Below are 21,673 nucleotides of genomic sequence, written 5' to 3' on the forward strand. Positions count from 1 at the left end.
AGGATACCATGCATTCTGATAAAGTCCCCTTGGCCTTTGGAATTAAAATAGCCCCAGTAGTCTGGCTAGTGACTTGGAAGCAGACGAGAATAAGCACTGCTTTGAATGAAACAAAGGTCTTAAGGTGGTTGTTAAACCGAAACCAAAACGGAAAACCTGGTTTGACAAGTTCACCCGAGTGACCTTCGTGATAAATCTGATTGCGACTTTCGTATTTGTCGATCCAGGTAGCTAACAGGTTATACAAAGAAAGCCTGGTTATGTTCAGCGAGATTCGTAGGCTAGCCTATAACCTACCCCACTGCTTCCTGCAAAACTCAATCGAAGGAAATGGAATATTGGGCCCAGGTAATGCTTGATACAGTAGATAGGCTACAGATAGGCAGTTCTAATATCTGAGTTTCTCACTTACATTTGGTTAAAGCGGCAGTACGACAGTTGAATACTTTTCTAATGTCTTTACGCATGGTGCACATGACGGTCTCTCCTTGCAAAGCATGCAGTTTATCACTGGTAACGCTTATCCGTGTCAATGAATATGTCCCTAGCCTCATCAGAATCAGAATGACAAGTCATTGTGTCATTGTGTCATTGTGTACAGATAAGATAGTGGCTTAGTCATGTTGTCAGTATAACTGCGTAGCCTACTCTGAAAGATGTTCTAATGTAATATGGCTAAAATGTTGATGACAGTTTTTGTAAATTGTAGGTTAGGCCTACACCTTAGAGTTTGATCGACAAGATTCACAGTTACTGTTTTTTTACTGTAAAATACAAAGTCAGACCATGTCATTGCAATAAGAAGGAAAAGACAGCACTGCATAGTAGCCTACAAAGGGAGAAAAAGAGAAAAAAGTAGAAATGTGACCATATTCCTAAGGGAAAACTATACAAGCAGTGCTATAATTGCAGTCTTCCCTCCTGATGTTGCTGTCTTTTGCTTCAAATTCTCATATGACAACTCATTCAACCATTTTGCATGTAAAGACTTCTACAAATGTTGTGTAGGGGGATGATTATTATCTGATTATTCAGCAGATAATTGTACATAATAAGGATACCAAAACAAGCATGTGCAACTTGCTCAAATAGATGAGAAACTGCATTTTTGATGTGCACGTGATACAATGATGAGAAGATTGAATAGTTTTGAGAATTTCAATTCTGATCTGAAAAATGTTCCAAAAGCGACTGAGAAAAACTGTAATAGCACATCTCATTCTCTTGATGAAAGAATGTTGAAAATGTAATGAAGGTTTGGAGTTTAATGTCGGACTTGGTGAACATCACAGGAACATAATTTGTATGTCGCTTTGGACAAAGTGTTTGCTAAATATCACATAACCACAACATCAGAGGAAGTTTCTAGTGCAGAATATGCATTTCTCCTATGAACCATGTACAACTTAACAGAATTGAACTCTTTCATCTCTTGCTCGAATTTGCACCACTTTCACATTTACAGTTCAATGAACCTGGAGTCAAAAGAGAGGCAGGTATACATACTGTAGGTATAAGCATGTATTACTGCAAATCTTCATTCTCTTCATTCATTCTCTTGTTTTTTAGATTGAAAATGGGAAAGAAGTTATTTGTTATCCTGTGTATTGTGGTTGCCATCTTTACCATACTCTTTCTGGTAAGTCAGACAATTTATATATCTGAATATTTCAGCTCTCTTGTCAGTCTATCATTGTATAAATATGCAGTAATTTCCATGACAAATGAGGTGGCAAAAAAGCTACCTTTTGAGTTGGCCCCTTGAGCCGTGGATCTGCCCAGGGTTTCTTCCTGGACAAGGGAGGTTTTCCTTGCCCCTGTTAATCCTGGGTGTCCCTTGGTGCTTTGTAAAATACTGGATTTTTTATTGTTAAGAACAAGAAAATGTTGGTGAATGCCAGAATATTCTTAAAAACTATTTCTTTGTAAGAATGGTCGGTGAATGAGGCCCATTGACTTAAGTAATTTCAATACATTTCAACAATTTCAATTAAACAACTCACTTAGTTCAACTGAAATTGTGCGCGCGCACACACACACACACACGACCTACTGTATACCACTAAACATGTTGTAATTGATTAAACCTAACTCTAACTCTTTAAATAGGAAAAGGATCTGTCTTGGCCATCTGAAGGTCATTTTAAAGATTTTTATTTTGAGACATGGACTACAAACTCAAGCTCTACAAATGGGATTAATGGCACTCTTATTGACTCAGCTGAATGGCTGTCCCTGATGACGGAAATTGAGTGGCCTCACCCCACTGATGTGTTAACTTCAGTAGATGTAGCCACTGACCCAGATCAATGCTCTTGCACTGTGATTCATCCTGATGCAACCCATAGAGTAGGAGACTATGTAACTGTTGAAGTCTTTACAAGGGATGCCAAGGGCAGGCGAAAAAACTATGGGGGTGACTTCTTTCAGGCAAAGCTTTATAATACTGAGCTGAAAGCTAGCACATTCGGCCAAGTGACTGACCACCGCAATGGCATGTACACCATTCAATTAGCCTTACTGTGGCCTGGCACAGCAACAGTCTCTGTGCGTCTGATCCATTCCAGCGAAGCAGTCCATGTCCTGGCCAGGCAAAGAGACCAGGACCCGGACAAGGTTTACTTCCTGGGGCACTTCAGAGGGAGAGGCCTGGAGGAAACAGTGCATTGCAATGCCGAAAAGAGTCCCAGGCTCATAGGGGACGGCAGCAACTGCTGCTGCACATTCTCTGACCCGCTGACGGAGGAGACCTGGATCTGTCGTAAGCCGAACAAGCTGCCCTGCAGTGCCTGGACTGAGCACAGCTTTGGGGGCTACCAGGCCAGGCTCTCGGGGTTGGAGTCAAGGCTTCTCAACAGGTTGGGAAGAACATGTACAGTAGTTGATCAGTGAATTACTTGTTGTTGGCGGAGGCTGGTTTTGTAGAATCAAATCTTTACCACATCACACTATCTTGTCGGAATTTGATTAGTAAAATTGGTATTTTCTCTTAAACTTCTTCACCTTTACTGCAACTGCACGAAACAAAGTTATATATATATATAAAAAAAACAGAGTTTTTCAAATTTTCATTCATAGTGATTCAAATAATAGCACAAATAGAAGCAGAAATTATGTACACATTTTAGCCTAAGTGGCAGCTAGTGGTTGATCTCTGTCAAACAAGCATCAGTCACACACAATTTGTATTTACAGGAGTTCAACTGACATTACACTGCCAGAATGTAATATAGTCCTTCATGTTCAACAACAGACCTTGAAAACATGTAAGTCATCAAAAACAAAACAGACAAAAATGAATGGAATAGACACAAATTGATTATTTTCACCACAAAATATGTATCTGCCAAGGTTTAAATTTTTTTTACAGGACCCGACAGGATGGAATAGAACACATGTGATTAAAGCCGAAAATCAAAAGCTCACTAGCATGATTTTTAATTAAATTCAGAGAATATACGGTGTACCACATCACATACTGATGTGTGATGTGATTACATTCTCTGAATACTTTTATCAGCATCAGTTGCAATACAAATCATAACAGCCTCAAGTGATTGGAGTTTGTAGTGTGTGGTGTCATGAGGAATGCACATGTTATCAATATTTATAATGCCCAAGGGGTTCTTAGTCATTTGTTACCCACTTAATTTTTTTTCTCTCTCTCTTCATGCACACAGCACACAAAGGAAAGTGTTTGCCAGGTTTGGACACTCCTGTTCCTGCTGGGTTTTTTCTCCAGGATAAATGGATGTCTTTGGTTTGTGAAACTCAGTCATTCCCCTCAGTGGAACAGATTTCTGCCTGCGTGAAGGACAAATACATTATTATGATGGGAGACTCAACTCTGCGACAGTGGTTTGAATACCTCCTTCAAACAGTGCCAAGTAAGAACAAATTGTCATAGGCTGAATCTTTTTGTTATCTAGCTCACCTGTGCCTCATTGTCTCTGTGTTATGCTTGTTAGTGTGTTCTCTTGGTCTTCATTTAACTAATTCTTATGAAGACCAAGAAAACACACTAATAAACATATGGCAGAGATAATAAAAAGGTCAAAAAAGCAGTTCAGCCTTCAGTGCAGTATGTGCTTATTAGCGCATATCCATTTTTTGTGTTATGTGAATTGAAAGTGGACATTCCCTGTGTCTGTGCCTCTGTTTGTGTAGTGTGGCGTCATTCTTTTTTTTTTTTAATTGTACCGTGTTTGTCAGTTTGTTTTGTCTGAGAAAAGCCATGAAATTTTACATTTGACTTAGAGTGGGAACCCTGATATTATTATTATTATTAGTTTTAGTTACTCCTGATTAAAAATATATGTTTAATTATCGAAGGAACATAAATTGTCAAATTTGATTACTTTTATGTTGGCAACCAAGAGGTGGTGCTAATCAAACAAGATAATTAATAATAATAATTTAAAAAAAAAACAATAACAATAATAATTCCTTAAACTTTAATCAATTTAAACTAGATTACCCCCTATTCCTGATGATACACAACCACTATTTCATTTTAGGCTACTGGACAGGAAAATCCCTCTCAGCATTGTGCTAACAGGCCACTCATCTCTACTTCTCCTATAGCCTTGGAGAAGCTAAACCTCTTCACCTCCCAGAAGTCGGGCCCTTTTGTGGCGGTGGACATGGCAAGCAATATTGTTCTTAAGTGGCAAGCCCATGGCCTTCCATTACGCTCGCACAAGACTCCCCGTGCCGACTTGCACTACATTGCAAATGAACTGGAGCGCCTGCCAGGGGGGGAGCACACCGTGGTGGTCTTCACCATATGGGCCCACTTCACCACCCACCCGCTGAGCACCTACATCAGGCGCCTGTCCAGCATTCGCCGGGCGGTGGTCTCTCTACTCCGACGCTCCTTCGGTCGCACCCTGGTCGTCATCAAGTCGGCCAACACAGGGTACAAGGACGTGTACGGCAGCGACTGGCTGAGCTGGCAGCTCGACCGTGTGCTTCGCGCCATGTTCCGAAACCTTCCTGTGGTCATCCTGGATGTATGGCAGATGACCTCATGTCACTATGCACCAGACCATATCCACCCTCCAACTGTGGTGGTGAGAAACGAGGTGGAGCTCTTCCTGTCATTTGTGTGCCCAAACTAGGAATGAGAGCTTGAGAGCAAGTGTGTGTGTGTGTGTGTGTGTGTGTGTGTGTGTGTGTGTGTGTGTGTGTGTGTGTGTGTGTGTGTACAGTATGTGTGTGTGTGTGAGTGAGTCAGTGAGTGTACAGTATGTGTGTGTGTGTGTGTGTGTGTTAGAGAGAGAGAGTGAAAGAGAGAGAGAGAGAGGTTAAGAGTTGACTGGATATTTTAAAGAAGAATCCGCACACTTCAAGTCTTTGTGCAAAAAAGTTTAAAGCTTTACTGAGTGCTAGCTTTCGGTCGTTAGACCTTCATCAGGCAGAGTGATTAATGGCAATTTTAATTAAAAAAAAAAATGAAATATGAAATAAATAGATATAGCAATAAATACAAGTTGAAATGAATAAATGAAAGAATAAATAAATAAAATGTGAAATAAATGAATAAATAAAAGGTTAAATGTAAAACCTTATATACATTGACATTTACATTCCATGATGCACGGTCTTGAAATGCGCCATGAAATAAATAAATACGTCAGTCACCCATCAAGGCAGGACCTAGCCACTGATAGGTTGCTGCCAGGGGGAAACTTTTTTGTACTGTATGAGAAGGATTCGCCAATGGAACGAAATGGGAAAAAGTAATAAGAAATTAATTATATTAAATATGAATATGAACATGTACTATTTTATTGTCATTGATTGTGTGTGATGATGCCAATAAAATTGTGCCACTCTCTTGGGCACAGAATAAATAGTTTATTTTAGCCAGTGACCTAGCTAGCTAGCTAACGTTATTTCAGACCTTTCCTGGAAATTTCATCGAAATCCATCCATAACTTTTTGAGTTGTCTTGCTAACAAAAAGACAAACAGATAAACAAACGAACCCCGATGAAAACATAGCCTCCTTGGCGAAGGTAAAAATGCACTTCTTTTATAAACTCCAGTGAGTAAATGATCTGCTAGCGAGTGATTAGCATTGCATAACAGCCATTGCATTAGGTTGAATGTGGCTAGCATGTAGCATGCTAGAATAATTTTTAGTTAATTTAGCAATATAAATGCCAGTCGGAGATTTGAGATTTACGGTTATTGTACTGTTTTATTATGACTGCCTTACAGGGAAGTGGCAGTCATATACTGTAGGTTTAGTCAGATTTTTTTTCTTCTTTTTTTTCACATGAATTTTCCGTCAAGGATTCCCGAGACACTGAAAGACCAGGGTGCACGAAACTTGGTGGGCATGAAGCCCCACAAGAATAGCATGGAAAAAAACTCTCAGAACACTCAAAACTGGTTCAAGCATTGATCGTCTGAATACAAATACCTTGGTGTCTGGCTGGATGACAAAACTCATATGCAGAGTGGTAGAACAAAATATGACTGCCGCCCAGTCCATGCATATTCTCTCTACAAAAATAAATCATGCTTGTCAATTTGTCTAGTCTGGCTATCACCAGACTAAGCTCAGCTTTTAAGCTTTTAAGATTGAACAATAGTCTGGGGAGTTTGTGCTGTATTTCTATGGTGGATCAAAATGAAAAACAATGCGACTACATGCCCACCAAGTTTCGTGCACCCCGGTCTTTCAGTGTCCCGGGAATCCTTGACAGAAAATTACTGAGGAAAAAAAAGTCTTGACTGAACCCATAAGACCGCCGCTTCGCTGCACGGCGGTCATAATACTGCACTGCAGTATAAGTTTGCTAATTATTTGCTAACTCAGATATCAAAGGTGTGCCCTATCTTTCTTGCCCGACATCCCCGAATCGACAGCCATAAGTGAGCCAAAGACTTTGAATCGAGAGCATAAGAGGGAGCTAATTCAATCAAAAAAACAGATGTCTCAAAGACAAATTTTGTGAGGCGCTTTTTACCCCTTTCAACCTGATATTGGTGGGGACATTTCCATCGTCGTTTGACATTGGTGTGGACACATCCTTAGGTCTCCACACAAATCTTTGCCCATGTCATTTCGCTCTCTGGCTATAACAGGTGTGTATCCATATATATTTTACAGTGAGTAAAGTACAAGTTAGCATGTTAGCATCTCTTTAAGTGAGCGAACACTAGTTCTTTGAAGACTGGCCTTTCTTTTCCTTTCACCAAGGTCTTGATCTGTGAGTGTATCAGTGAGTTTGTGAGTGTGTGCATATGGGTTGTTGACAAACGGCCAAGAAAAAGTGCTTTTTTCGGAAATCTCTTTTTTGGGAAAACTGCAATTCAGAAAAAAAATAGTGGCCACTCGTTTTGTCAATGACTTCACATATTGTTTTTCACGTTTTCACTCAACTGCACTGTGAATGTGTCCTATGATGTGACATTTAAAAAGTATTAAGAAATCATATTGAATTGCATAAAAAAATACTAAACAGAACTGTTACTAAATCATTATTTTCTTAAAATGGTATTTCTTTCACATAAAAGTATACTAATTAGAAACCACAAAGATAGTTATTGCATAAAGAGAGTCAGAATATGAAGTGCTTGTAACATTGATAAAGGAGGACATTTGTTTTGCATTTGAGGAAAACAAAAGGACATTTTTTTTGCTTTTTTTTGCTATGTTCTCAATGGTAACCCATTTTTCAGTCAATAGTGAAAGAACTTGTGTTTTGTCGTTGACTACAGTATGAAACCACGGTGAAGTTTCACTTTGGCTATGAGTTCAAATGATACGTCAGTGTAGATGCATGTAGGCTACTCTGCTAGTCAAAAACAGGTTTTTAGTAAAGCAAGGTTTAGCGGAATCCCTGTTCCATAGTCTTGCGTGCACGCAAATTCCTTTAAATGTGCCGCTGTTTGAAGTTGCACTGCTTACTGTTAAAGGGAATGATTGATATTACAGTTTTTTTCAATTGCTTACACACAATTTTTCGAACCGAGTTCTTTTTAACAAAATTTAAGCACAGGTATCCAAACGCCACACTCAGTTTGCATAATTCCTAGATTCTTTGCAAAATGAAACACTTCAGTCAAAACATACACACTTCAGTCAAAACATATACACATATTTGTAAAAATGCTATTAGTTGTCATTTAACAAACACAGTCCTCAATGATCAGACACTATTGCAGCCAGTTTCACACTGCAGTGATAAATGCAAAACGCATTTGTAAAAAGAAAAATTAGGAAATAGCATGAGCTAGAGTTTTGCCCAGACATTGTTATGTAAGGGATCATTTAGATGTCCAAAAAACCACAAAGTGACAAACCCACAACATTCTTCATGATTAGTTCGACATAGGGAAAGTGTACATACAGTAAATAGGTCTATAAACTTGCACTTGCACTGTACAACACTGAACACTGCTGTAGACTGAATATTTCAAGTATTTCTTTCAATATTTACAGTATTTCTAACCATAATCAGTTACAGTAATCAACCAACAATGAAATCAATTGAACAAATAAAATCTGCAGACAAACAAAAACTACTGCATAAAGTACATACACTTTGACTCTGAAGAGCAACTACTGCAAAAGCAACAAGACTGTATAGCACACCTGAGTGCTGCGTTTTCAATTTTGCACATGTGTGCTTACACACCTGGTGGATGTGATTATCCAATTCGTTCATTAGTGTAGTCATTGGCAATCCAGGGCTTTGTAATGACAAGGAAGTAACCTCACAATCCTTATCTGTGTCTAAGGTGTGGAAATGTGTGTAGAGTTTTACAAATCACTGTGTGTAATATTTAGCAAAAAGGGTGAAGCAGACATTGTGTGTAATGATGTGCAAATCGGTGGAGGTGTTTTGCTCCTTGGAGTAAAATTTTGCTAATTGTGTGAAAAAAAATATTTTAGTGTGTAAGCAATCGTAAAAAACTGTATTATGACCGCCGCTAGCGCCATTCGACCCCCGCATTGGCCCCCCCAAAACCCCCAAAAATTCAGTTTTTCCTGCCTGAACCGTGGCACTGAGGATGACAAAATGTTTATGGTATGTCGGTCTCAAGAGCCCGCATCAACTTATAACCAGTAATTTGCAATTTGCACCCCCATGATAAAAAAAGAAAATGCAATATTATATTGCTTCAATCGCCCCTATCTTTACGAGATGTTATGAACTGCACCAAATTTCATGTGTATGATTATCCTGACATCCTCTGGGGGTATGCCAAGTTTTGTAGAATTTCATCATGGGGGCTATAAGATCAATTAATTTATGTGCATATTTATTGACTACACCCATCGGCCTGCAGATGATGGTATTAAGCGAAGGGTTGCTCCTTGCTACACAAACACACACACACACACACACACACACACAGAGTAATACACGCACACACACACACACACACACACACACACACACACACACACAAGCGCAGACACATAGACACACACAGACACACACACACACACACACACACACACACTTACAAACACATACACACACACAGACACATACCTACAGCAGACAGGCAGGCATACACACATACACACGCAGCAACACACACACACACACACACACGTACATAAAAATGTACACAAACACATGCATAAACACCCCCACACGCATTCACACACAAATACACACACACACACACCACTACCCACACACTCACACTCACAAGTATACACACAGAGACACATAAAACACAAGCAGGCAAGCAGACACACGCACACACACACACACACCATTATCCCCACATACTCACAGCGAAAGCTCACAAACAGGGAAGCACTCATACACAAAAGCAAGCGCACACATGCACACATTCATTTACATACATAAAAGTTACAGTAGGGATGGATGACGGAAACAAAAGCGTAATTAATAATATCATTCCAATTTCCTATTTATAGGACTGAGCGGCAGTCATATTGTGTACCACTTTGCGGTACATATAGTTCTCTTTGGTTTAAAGGATGTTAAGCCCAAAACACACCCATGACTGATTTTGAAACATATGAACAACCCTTTTGCAGCGCCTGATCGCAAAATCACGCTATTAATTAGTGAATGTGGACTGCTACGCCTTTAATGTCTAGGATAACTTTGTGTTTCTGACCATCCGTTTTTGATCGCTAAAATAGGGTCCATAATCCTCCACAGGGAAATTCCTTTTTAAAAACATTGCGTAACATTCATGTACTCCATTCAATTTTAGACATATTCTATAGAGCAGTTTTACATACATGATTGTGTTATACTTGACACAATCATCCATGGGTGGATACCGGGCCTTTTTACCCGGTGGGCCGCGGTCCTATTTGAGCCGATAGTCCCGAGTCCAACCCTTTTTTTATCCATATATATTATTGTTTCTGACCGGCCCATAAAGCAGACAGTTGATCAGCGGCCCGATTGACATTGGACTGACCCAATCACATTGTTAAGCACCAACCCCTTTCGCTTTGGTCCTACCAGCGTATGCATTGGAAAATATATACAGTCCCCTCCAAAACTATTGGAACACAGTTGACAATATAAAAGCACATTTTGGAAATTGATCTTAATGCTTTAAATGAAAAAAATGAAGAAATATAACCAACCTTTAAGGACATCAATTTTCTTTGAGAATGAATAATGTATTGTAAATAAATAAATGTTTTCCTTAAAATACAGGGGTCATGAGTATTGGAACGCCTATGTTAACCCTATGTGTTAAAATTCCCATAAAGGTAGGCAGATGTGTATACGGCAGCTATTTCATAAAGAGATAAGGTGACTGACACAATAGTGATAACTTCTTTCTCTTTCTCCTTTCTGGGTCAGTGCCCTCCCTGTTTTATGGCTTAATCTCAGTAGATGTTATTCATTCTTCTTTAGGATTAAAGTACGATCTGATTCTGATTCACTGGGCTATTGTTAACACACAGGTGCAGTTTTAAAAAATCGATTTAATTAACATAAAACACTGTCATTCAGTTAGCTAATTCATGGGAAAATACTGTACAATGGCTGGTACAGTTTTATACTTCATTGTGGCTCTGTGTCCTCTCTGAAATGTGTGTATGTCAGTAGTTTGAGTTTCTCAGACACAAAAAAAGTTTCTGGTCACACTGGTTTAGTTTCAAAGTCTGTATGATCAGACAGCCTGTAAATAAAACAATGATTAACTCTCTCACACACTTGTTCTCTCTCTCTCTTTCTCTCTCCTCTCTCTCACTCTCTCTCTCTCATTCAAACATACTCACTCTGTCACCTTCAGGTGTGATGATGGAACATCTACTGCTGCTAGCTCTCCTCCTTAGCTCTGTGAGTGTAAGCATTTCTTTATTGGTTTTGAAAGACAAACCACTAGTAATGAACTTAAAACGTGGGATATAAACTGAACGATGTGTCTGTATCGGTTATCTCTCATGTCATACTCATCTGTCATACAAATTGCATAATCAACAGTTAATGAACTCGTAGATAGTAAGTTCTGAAAAGACGACACTGGTGGCGTCGATTATCTTCTTTATGTTGTCTATGTACAGTATGTTTGTCTAAGGTGTGTTTTAAGCAGCTGGTGTTTATAATGCAATTCATGGTTTATGGTCATGTAATTATGACCGCCGTGCAGCAATGAAAATGTGTTGTAATTGCAGGTATTTCTGGCTGACATGGGCAAAACTGCATACATTCTGAAGTGTAGGATCATTATGACACCATCTGAATGTATGCCAAGTTCTGTGTAATTTGGTTCATGGGGGACCATACAATACATATATGTGTAGGCTAAATTTAGTGACTGTACTACGCACACGCATACGCATGCACATACACATACTGTATGCGACACATATAAAGATACATGGTAAAGATACATGCACACACATGCAGGCGTACACACACTCACACATGCACAGACGCACACACACACACAGATATATAAACACACACGTCACACGCACATACATACACACAGGTATGCACACACTCACACACATGCACCTACACACACACACATACACACATCTATGCACAAAATCAAGCGCACACATGCACACTTACATACGTAAAAGTTGCAGCAAGGGATGGAGTAGGAGATGGAAACGAATCAACAAGTGTGTTTTATTTTTGCGGATAGAATTTGCAAGCCTGAGCAGCAGTCATATTTTGTACCGCTTTGCGGTAAATCTAGTAATTCCTATCATTCCTATTGCCTGCACAGACCACATTGTGTCGTTTCACGCATGGAGTTGTAAAACCCCTCCACAATATATGTCAGCATTTGACATTGATTAGCACTATGATTTAAAAATATGCACTCATCTCATATGTCACTCTCTGGCCAATCCTGTGCTGTAGAGTTATGGGATAGCTCTGGAGAGCATCAAGGGCCCACTGGAAAGCAAGGCATTATTCGTCCCTGAAGCTACAGCAGTTCCCTATGCCATCCACCAGGTGTGTGTCTTTTCAGAATGTGTATGTGCTTTCATAATGTGTAGTACTGTATGTGCTTTCATAATGTAATTCATTATTCATTCATAATTCATAATGTGCATAATGTCCCCTTGACAGTAGGACAGCTGTGTGTGTGATTGGATACTGGATAGTGTGTGATGTGTGTGTGTTTGTACAGTTTGTGTCGGCAGTAAAGCATGTGACTGCATACAGAGTAAGTGGAGACCTGGAGGGAATCAGCATGTCTGAGGACGGCTGGCTTTACCTCACAAAATCACTGGCCTGGTCGAACAAGGGAGCATACTCACTGCAGGTGACCACAGCAGCAGATGTCCTAACCTCACTAAATGAACTGAATGTGTATTTGGCGACTGATGGTTGGTCAGTTGGATGGTTGATTGATAATGCCTGGCCAAAACTAAATTGGCCTAAAAGGACTAAACAAAGTTCTTTCAGTATGCTGTAATTTCAAACTGATAGCCATTACTTATGAGGTCTGGTCTTTTACAACCTCTTTACATTAATATGATATACAGTAATATAATATAATATGAAATAAATATTAAAACAGTGTTTATAGAAGAAAATATAGCAAAGATTGTATTTGTTCATATGAATGTGTGTGTGGTGGGTTGCATGCATTTGTGTGTGTGTGTGTGTGTGTGTGTGTGTGTGTGTGTGTGTGTGCGCGTGCGCACGCGTGTGTGTGTAAGATTGAGGCTCTTGCAGATGATGTGACAGTAGATGGACCATATGATGTAGCCCTGACAGTTGTCGACATAAATAACAATTTACCCACCTTTGATCAAGATCTGTATGGAGGGCAAGTGATTGAGCACTCAACTGCAGGTACACACAGACACACATCACAGGCATTATACCAGACGGCACATAGTGCTTGAGCAACTGAATATTTTGAAGAGTTCATTGTGTCTCAATGATATTGTGTGGAATTCATTGTGTGTGTGTGTGTGTGTGTGTGTGTGTGTGTGTGTGTGTGTGTACGTGTGAGTGTATGTATGTGTATGTAGGCAAGCCATTTGTGCGCGTGGTTGCATCTGATACTGATGACCCCAATACTGCCAACGCTGCCCTGAGGTACAGCATTGTCAAACAGATTCCAATCACACAAACAGCCTGGTTCCAGATCGATCCGGAGACAGGGGAGATCTCCACCACTGAGGATGGTAAAATGGGCACGTGTGTGTGTGTGTGTGTGTGTGTGTGTGTGTGTGTGTGTGTGTGTGTGTGTGTGTGTGTGTGTGTGTGTGTGTGTGTATCAAACATGGGGCAAATGTGACAAATATCTGTGTGTATGTGTGTGTGCGCGTGCGTGTGTGTGTGCATGTGCATGTACTGTAGGTGCCAAGCTCCTTAAAGCACGTGCAGGGTTCAGGTACAGTCGGGGTGAAGAGCGTGGCAGCCGTGAAGTACTGGAGAAGAATTTTAAAGACTTCTGTTTGCCAACTCATGATATTCCATATGAGGACAATCCTCTCTTCGCTTGCATGCTTAGAAGTGGTTAGTACAAATACAGTTTCTCTGTCATTGTCCTTCTTCTCACTCATACAACCACTAAGGCCAGCCATACATAGGCATACACCCAGACCCAGACACTCACACCATCTGAGCAGGCCGTCACTCAGTCACATTCTCCCACACTGACTGCTGCAGAGCCTCACATGGCAGAGGGGCTGAGAGGATTTATCTTTTATCTTCCATCTTTCAGCCCTGATGAAGGATGAATGTACACTCTGCACTTAGGCCATTCAGTCTAACCCAAGTGAAATGACTTTGAAATGCCATCTTGACGTATGGTGTGTGCAGTTCTAAATGCATCTATAGAATACATAATGCATCTGTACCAGTGTAAGGAAGCACATGTTAGTGTTGTGGACGCTTACAATCTCAAACACAGGAATATATTATACAATGAAATATAAAATTAAACGAAACTCCCATCAATCTATACAGTATGTATAGTAGTTGTTACTGTAAATGGTAATTACCATCATTCTGTTTTTTAGTGGGTCCAAAGTTTTTGACAATTATGGAAAATGTATTGTTTAACGTGACTTCATTTTCATTTATTGTTTATGGGTTTATTCATCTGAAGAGTCTCGGCAGGTGGACGCTATAACTGACCCCGACTACACCTTGATAGTGAAAGCAGAGGATATGGGAGGAGCATTGAACGCTCTGTGGAGCAGCACACGGGTTGATGTAGTCGTCCGTCAAAACCTGTGGAAAAAGCCTGAACCAATCGCTCTCAAAGAGAATCTGAAATACCCCATGCCAATTGCTACGGTTAGCCACATCTGATACCAGAACGCCCGGAACAAATCACAACTATTGTGTAATAGTGTAGAACAGTCTAATAAAATATAAGCAATAATCAATGATAATCAATGATAGACCTGATCATAATCTCTCATATCTGAACACAGGTTAGTTTCATTAATAGTTAGTTAGTAGTTAGTTGATTGTAATAGTACTCTATTCTGTGTGTTTCTCTGCCTGTCTTAATGTCTGTCTGTCCATTGCAGGTGACGTCTAATGACCCTGATGCAATTTACAGTTTGGTTCAGAAGGAAAGATTCAACTTTCCTTTCAGTATCAACGCTGAAGGAGAGATCTTTGTTACAAGGGAATTGGACCGCGAGAATGAAGCCAAGGTAATCATAACAGCATTTACAAGCACATCATATCTTTCACTGTTTTGAGGGAAATTGCATACTGTCTCTCTCTGTGTGTGTGTGTGTGTGTGTGTGTGTGTGTGTGTCTCTCATTATGACAGTTGGTGTATGTGTCACCCGATTAAAGTGTTAGGCTGCCCGTGACCAGACAGCAATATATATTTTGAATTCAGATTCCAGGTGGTAGGCAATGGAATTAACCAGGAGGCAGAGGGGTTTAATCTTCATATACATTTATTCTCCATAAAATAATTAAATTACAATTCATTGGTTGTTGTACAAAACCACAGATAAAATGTAAGCGACAGTAAATGCTCTATGTGCAAAAACAGCAAGACAAGAGATAGCAGTTCCGCCGCCCGCCACAAGCAGCGCCAAATATCCCGCAGCAGTCCTAGCCCCAGACAGCAACAAGCAAGCCAGCGATGAAAGTCAACAAGCAGCAGCAAGCGAGCAGGTAGCCTAGCTTCCGTGTTAGCCAGCCAAGCCAAGCAGTCAACACAGGAACTCACGGGTAATCCAGAGCACAATACCGTCCTGAAGGATCTCCACCAACAGGCCATTCGGTTCTCCTCCCCGATCACCAGCAGCTATGCGATTGCCGTGCTGAAACAACACAAGGCTTTGGGCAGTGCGGAGTTGACCAATAACAAATACACGCTGTTAATCAAGGCCAAAGAGAGCTACTCACATCACCGGGGGCAGACCCAATCTGCCACCCGGATATGGCTTGTGCGCGTTGTAATTCTACTCCTGGTTCGCCGCTCCTGGTTCGGTCGCCGTCTCTTGTCCAGTTCCCCCACAGACTGGATCCTCTCTGCAAATATAGGAATGGCAACATCCCCACACCTATTCCCACTAATTAGATCAAGTAGCCCCTCCCCATAGGTCCAATTGTCCAGTGATGAGTGTTAATTGTCAGTTCAAGAGATTGGGACAAGTCACAGGATTGAAGTCCACACGCACAAACACGGCAACACAAAATCACAACACACAAATATCCAAAAATAATCAAAAAGGTGCATTAAGACACAACTGTGAAATTACATTCTGCACTCGTGAATAAATTACATTTTGCACTGTGTGACATATGCTATGAGAATGTGTTTTATACTGTGTCATATGTAATGTGTTTACGAAGGAACATAAATTGTGTGTGTGTGTGTGTGTGTGTGCATGTGTGTAGTATACGTTAGTGGTGTTTGCAAAGGATGACCAGGGTGTGGACATTGAAAAGCCCATGGAGATTCTCGTGACCGTGACAGATGAGAATGACAATGCTCCAGAGTGTGGCAAAACTCTCTTTGAAGTGCAAGAGGACGAGAGCACGGGTAAGACAAGAGCAGCGAGCTCTGTCGCACACCGTTGACAGGTTCCTAAGTTCAGTGATGGCTGTTCACCATGGGTGCGTGTGTGCTTGTGTTTGTGGCAGGAAGTTTAGTGGGTCATTTGGAGGCCTCTGATGCTGATGACGAGAACACACCAAATGCCCTGCTGACCTACAAGCTGCTGAGTCAGAGCCCCGCCACAGAGAGCATGTTTTCTCTCACCGACTTCACTGGTGAAGTTAAAGTGATCAAGGGTGGATTCCAGCGGTCAATCCCTGAGTACACCCTCACATACTCAGTTAGTGATGGAGGAGTACCAGGTAGACACTTACGACAGCTCTCTCTCTCACACACACACACACACACACACACACACACACACACACATACACACACATTCTACATGTACACATCTAACTTTTTAATTTAGGTTATATGACTTTACTTTAAACGGTTCATTGTAATGTTAATGTAATGTTTATGGATGTCATTGTATTGTATGTTATTATATAACTAAGGATTGCTAACATAAATATAAACGTAGTTACAAACACACACGTCTCACTCACACACAGACTCATCAGTGTCATAGTAATTTAGTCACACACACAGTTATGTTCAGACTCTTTAATTTGGTATGTCTGAGGGAATTCCTCCAGTATTAAGTCTAAATTGTCATTTTCTGTCTGAACAGCCAAGGCTGTAGAGTGCCAGATCACTGTAAAGGTCATCGACATCAATAATGAGCTCCCCTTGTTTGAGAAAAATAATGTAAGTGTATCTAACCTTTCAGTATGTTCCATACATAAATTATACAGTATACATATATATATATATATATATATACATACTGTATACACACACACACTCACACACACACACACACACACACACACAGCAACGTTGTTAAAGCTTGTGTAAAATGTTGTGACGGTTATCTATCGTTCAACATTTACATTTTGTCACTACATTAAAAATGATGGCACTCGATCTGAAAAGATTGATATTGTATTTGCCTATTCTGAAGTCATGCATGATTCAAGTGTTTATTTTAGTTTGTTTGCTCTTGTCCCTGCGTTTCTCTCTGGAGCAGTATGGAAATCGTAGTGTGGCAGAGAACGCCGGACTTGGCACTGAGCTGCTGACTGTCAAGGCAAACGATGCTGATGACCCTGGAACAGGGAGCTCCAAGGTGGAGTACTCTATTGCAGACGGTGATCCTGATGGAGTCTTCACCATTAAAGTGGATGAAGCAACAGGACAGGGAAAGCTCACCATTGCCAAGGTAACGGGGCAGATAGGACCAAAGGGGTCCTAAGGGTCGTAGAGTCAGACATTGTCCCAAAAGTCAACTTGATTTCTCTTGTTTGGTCCCTCTCTCTTTAGCCTCTGGACTTTGAAAAGCACTCCACCTACACGCTCCAGATTCATGCTCGAAACCCTGAGCCCCTGGTCAAAGGGCTGGAGTACGATGAGAGGTCCACAGCGGTGGTCAGAGTGGATGTCGACAATGTGGATGAGGCGCCTGTGTTTGAGCTGGACTTGCTGGCTGTGAATGTCCTAGAGAACCTGACTGTGGGAGCCACGGTGCTGAACATCAAGGCCCAAGACCCAGAGGGAAAGGAGATCATGTGAGAACCTCTCAGAATACAAACAATGAATAAGAAACTCAACACTGTGTATCTGTGTGTGTGTGTGTGTGTGTGTGTGTGTGTGTGTGTGTGTGTGTGTATACGTGTGTGTTTGTGTCTGTCTGCCTGTCTGTCTGTGGAGTTTGCATGCATGTTTACCAGAGTGTGTGATGACTTCATGTGTTTGCGTGGGTCAGGTTCAATCTAGAGGGAGATGAGAGAGGCTGGTTTGAGATTGACTCAGCGTCAGGGGAACTGAAGACCAAGGCAGCTCTAGACTATGAGGAGGTTCAGGATCTCACTGTGATGGTCATTGCCTATGAAAAGGGTACAGCACGAAAGCTCCCATCTACTTCTCCCGCTCTGCTGCCTCAGTCCCTGTCTACCCCACACATCTGTCTCTGTTTCACTCCACACATCTGTCCTTGTCTATCTCATCTGTCCCAATCATCCTCACTGTCTTCTGCTTATCTGTGTATAGAGCTTGTTTGGATTAGGCAACGCATAAAGAAAACATATTATTGATCATTATACTGTAGGATCTTATGTGATATGATTTTTTAAAGAGTGCATCAGTGACATACTAAATGCTGGTGATGCGCTGAGAGTGTGTGGCTGGTGAAGTGTCTGATTGGCGCGTCCTTTGTCCTCTGCAGATGCTCCAGACATGCAGACCAAGAAGGAAGTGGCCATCCATCTGATGAACGTAAACGATAACGTGTCCAAACTGGTGGTGAACCAGTCCTTCATTTGCGTTAAGGACCTTGAGACGCCGCTCGTCATTGAGGCGGAGGATAAAGATGCTGAGCCCTTCGGCGGCCCCTTCACGTTGAGCCTCGTCGAGAGCACGAACTCAACCATCTGGGAGTTCTCACAAGTGAACGGTGAGGCTCTGAGTCTAGGCCATCAGGACAGGAGGCCTCTGTCAGTCGGCACAGCCCGTTAGCAGAAATAAAGGGATAGATAGTTAGACAGAACGATAGACTTTATTGTCTGTCCCAAACAGTGACCAAGAAGTTCCTTTAACAAGGCTCAGAATTCAAATTTAAAACATGCAAACACACAAAAAGGGACTGTTAGAATCAGCAACTGACTGACAGTGGGATGAAGTTCAACAGGATATCAGAACATCTTTAGCCAAACCCGATATCAATACTAATACCAGTTTAAATCCCACTTCATATTCCCATTAGTCCTCCTGCATCTAAGGACTTCCTGCCCAAGTACATCCTCTTTCATCCACCAGGCTGGTGAATTTTTTTTTTTTTTTAAAGATATATTTTTGGGCTTTTATGCCTTTAATCAGATAGGACAGTGTAGGGTGACAGGAAACGAGTGGGAGAGAGAGTAGGGTGGGATCCGGAAAGGACCACGGGGCGGGAATCGAACCCGGGTCGCCGGCGTGCGGTGCAGGTGCCCCAGCCAGTCGCGCCACGACTGGGGCCTGGGCTGGTGAATTTTATGTATGTGTGTGATCTGTCTGTTATGTTTCTTAGGTACCTTTGCCCACCTGACCCTAAAGAAGATCCCTCCTGCTGAACAGACATTTAATGTGCCTATAAATATCAAAGATATGTCTGGAATGGAAGTTACACACACATTTAACGGTGAGAATACATACTGTATGCACACACACACACACACACACACACTTTCACACACATGTAAACAGAGACAGTGTACAGTACACACATAGAAACCATATCAGCACCTACATTCACAGCCTGGAACGGTCTTGTGTTGTGTTTGATATGTCGCTTCGCTCCCTACACAACAGTGACTGTGTGCAACTGTACCGAGTTTGGGTCATGTGTCGTTGAGCTTTCTGGGGGACTTTGTATGGAGGAGACTATTGGACTTGTGGGAGGATTCCTTGCATTCATTGGCATCAATGGTAAGGAAGCAAACAAAAGACTTCACATACTGTACAAGCAATACCTCAAAAGCATCTCCATTTTGTGTGTTTTTCGATCATTCCATGGTTTATGTCAATACAATCTATTTTTTCTCCGCAGTGCTTGTTATCGTCGTAAGAAAATCTAAGAAGAAGAGCAAAAAGCCAAATGCAGGCGAGGACGAAGTCATGATGAAGACATAGACACACACACACACACACACACACACACACACACACACACACACACGCTCACCACACACACCACGTATACACAAAGAGAGTGTGAGAGAGAGGGGGAGAGTTATTCCTGATTTATATCATGTTATTCCAGATTTATTTAATTAAAGAAAACTCAGGAATAGAATGGTCAAGCGTAACTGGCTATTGTGTAGTTCACTGTAGAAAGAAACTCCCTATACTTTTGCTCTCTACCAGCCCACACTGTCACATCTTTTTTTTTTTTTAAAGCCAATCCATGAATATACAGATCCTGTAAGAAAACCATTCCATGTGTATACAGATCATGTAAAAAAAGATCATTTTTAAAGCCAATCCATATGTTGCCAATCCATGTCAAATAAATGTTTGCAGATCCGCTGTAAGTGTGTGTGGGTGAGAGAGAGAGTGGAACCAAAGATCCTTGATTACTAATGTAGCCTACTCTGAAGACCAGACAAATGAATTGCACACAGTGACAATAGACGTGTGTGCCCATAATAACAGTCTCCTTGCCTGGAGACTGAGGTGCAGAGTGTGCGTGCTGCCCTTGTTTCTGATATATGCCAACATTGTTGTGTTGTGATTAAAACATGGCAGCCAGACAGGTTGTGACAGATGTGTAAATTGTAGAAATAAATAATCCACATGACAATGTATGACCAAAATAAACAGAAACTAGAAAAGCACTCAGAGAGTGCAGACCTCCGCCTGTATTTTCCTAGGTTGTCATACATTTGAACCTAAACTATTCAGACCACGTTTCTTCCTTGGGTCATTTCTGACCTTCCCTGAACATTTCATCGAAATCCATCCATTACTTTTTGAGTAATCTTGCTAACAAACAGACAAACAAACAAACAAACCCTGATGAAAACATACCCTCCTTGGCGAAGGTAAAAAAAAACAACACTAATGTACTGAAAAACTCAGTAGAGCCCATGCACCTGGACCATCACATCACATGAAATCAAATGACAAAAATGTAATTATTAATTGCAGCATTGATCCTCTCATTCTCTTCAGACAACGCAGACATCATGGTGCTTGATTAATACACCTGTGGAGAGGGACCAAATTAAATATGTGCACAAACGATAGCCTGTTAAAAGCTAACTTCATGGCAAACGACTTTGCTGTAGAGCTACAGTAGTTGTCGGGTGAGGTCGGCCGGTGACTCAAGTGTTGCTGTCCCGTGCCACCATCAGTCGGAGGAGCCGCCGACTCGGCGTTCACTTCATTTTGCCCGATTTGACATGTCGAATCGACCGGTGGCCTTGGCCTGCAGATAGAAATTGGCCTGTGTCATTATAAGACTATAGCACCCCCTAGCAAAAGACAAGGGTACTGTCATTCAGAATTCAGGACGATACACATAACTTTGACAAGAAACACTACTTACGAGAGGTGTAGTAGAAGAACACTCTGTTGTGGACAAAAGCTGTTGGGCCTCCAGTTTC

The 21,673-nt window shown here is 41.2% G+C and overlaps 2 protein-coding genes across 3 annotated transcripts; both read left to right on the forward strand.

Annotated features, from left to right (window-relative positions):
* Nucleotides 1-226: 226 nt before the first annotated feature.
* Nucleotides 227-12,389, forward strand: LOC134096109 (NXPE family member 3-like). 2 transcript variants are annotated; one of them, XM_062549863.1, is made up of 8 exons: nucleotides 227-348; nucleotides 1,570-1,639; nucleotides 2,110-2,858; nucleotides 3,196-3,266; nucleotides 3,681-3,887; nucleotides 4,585-5,084; nucleotides 11,265-11,311; nucleotides 12,350-12,389. In XM_062549863.1, exons 2-7 carry the CDS (start codon nucleotides 1,577-1,579, stop codon nucleotides 11,268-11,270), a joined length of 1,596 nt encoding a protein of 531 aa, XP_062405847.1. In that variant the 5' UTR covers nucleotides 227-348; nucleotides 1,570-1,576; the 3' UTR covers nucleotides 11,271-11,311; nucleotides 12,350-12,389. The 2 variants fall into 2 exon arrangements, with proteins under 2 accessions (XP_062405847.1, XP_062405846.1); XM_062549862.1 differs by lacking the exons at nucleotides 11,265-11,311; nucleotides 12,350-12,389 and having other exon boundaries at nucleotides 4,585-5,784.
* On the forward strand, nucleotides 11,273-20,871 carry LOC134095269 (cadherin-17-like). The gene is made up of 18 exons (XM_062548719.1): nucleotides 11,273-11,311; nucleotides 12,350-12,445; nucleotides 12,624-12,822; nucleotides 13,175-13,294; nucleotides 13,477-13,632; nucleotides 13,808-13,966; nucleotides 14,562-14,752; nucleotides 14,992-15,120; nucleotides 16,328-16,472; nucleotides 16,574-16,789; nucleotides 17,164-17,240; nucleotides 17,563-17,754; nucleotides 17,856-18,100; nucleotides 18,298-18,428; nucleotides 18,757-18,984; nucleotides 19,597-19,707; nucleotides 19,878-19,994; nucleotides 20,116-20,871. The coding sequence occupies exons 1-18, from the start codon at nucleotides 11,273-11,275 to the stop codon at nucleotides 20,196-20,198; spliced, it is 2,634 nt and encodes an 877-aa protein (XP_062404703.1). The 3' UTR covers nucleotides 20,199-20,871.
* Nucleotides 20,872-21,673: the final 802 nt, after the last annotated feature.

Source organism: Sardina pilchardus, chromosome 11, assembly GCF_963854185.1.
Source record: "Sardina pilchardus chromosome 11, fSarPil1.1, whole genome shotgun sequence".
Lineage (NCBI taxonomy): Eukaryota > Metazoa > Chordata > Actinopteri > Clupeiformes > Clupeidae > Sardina > Sardina pilchardus.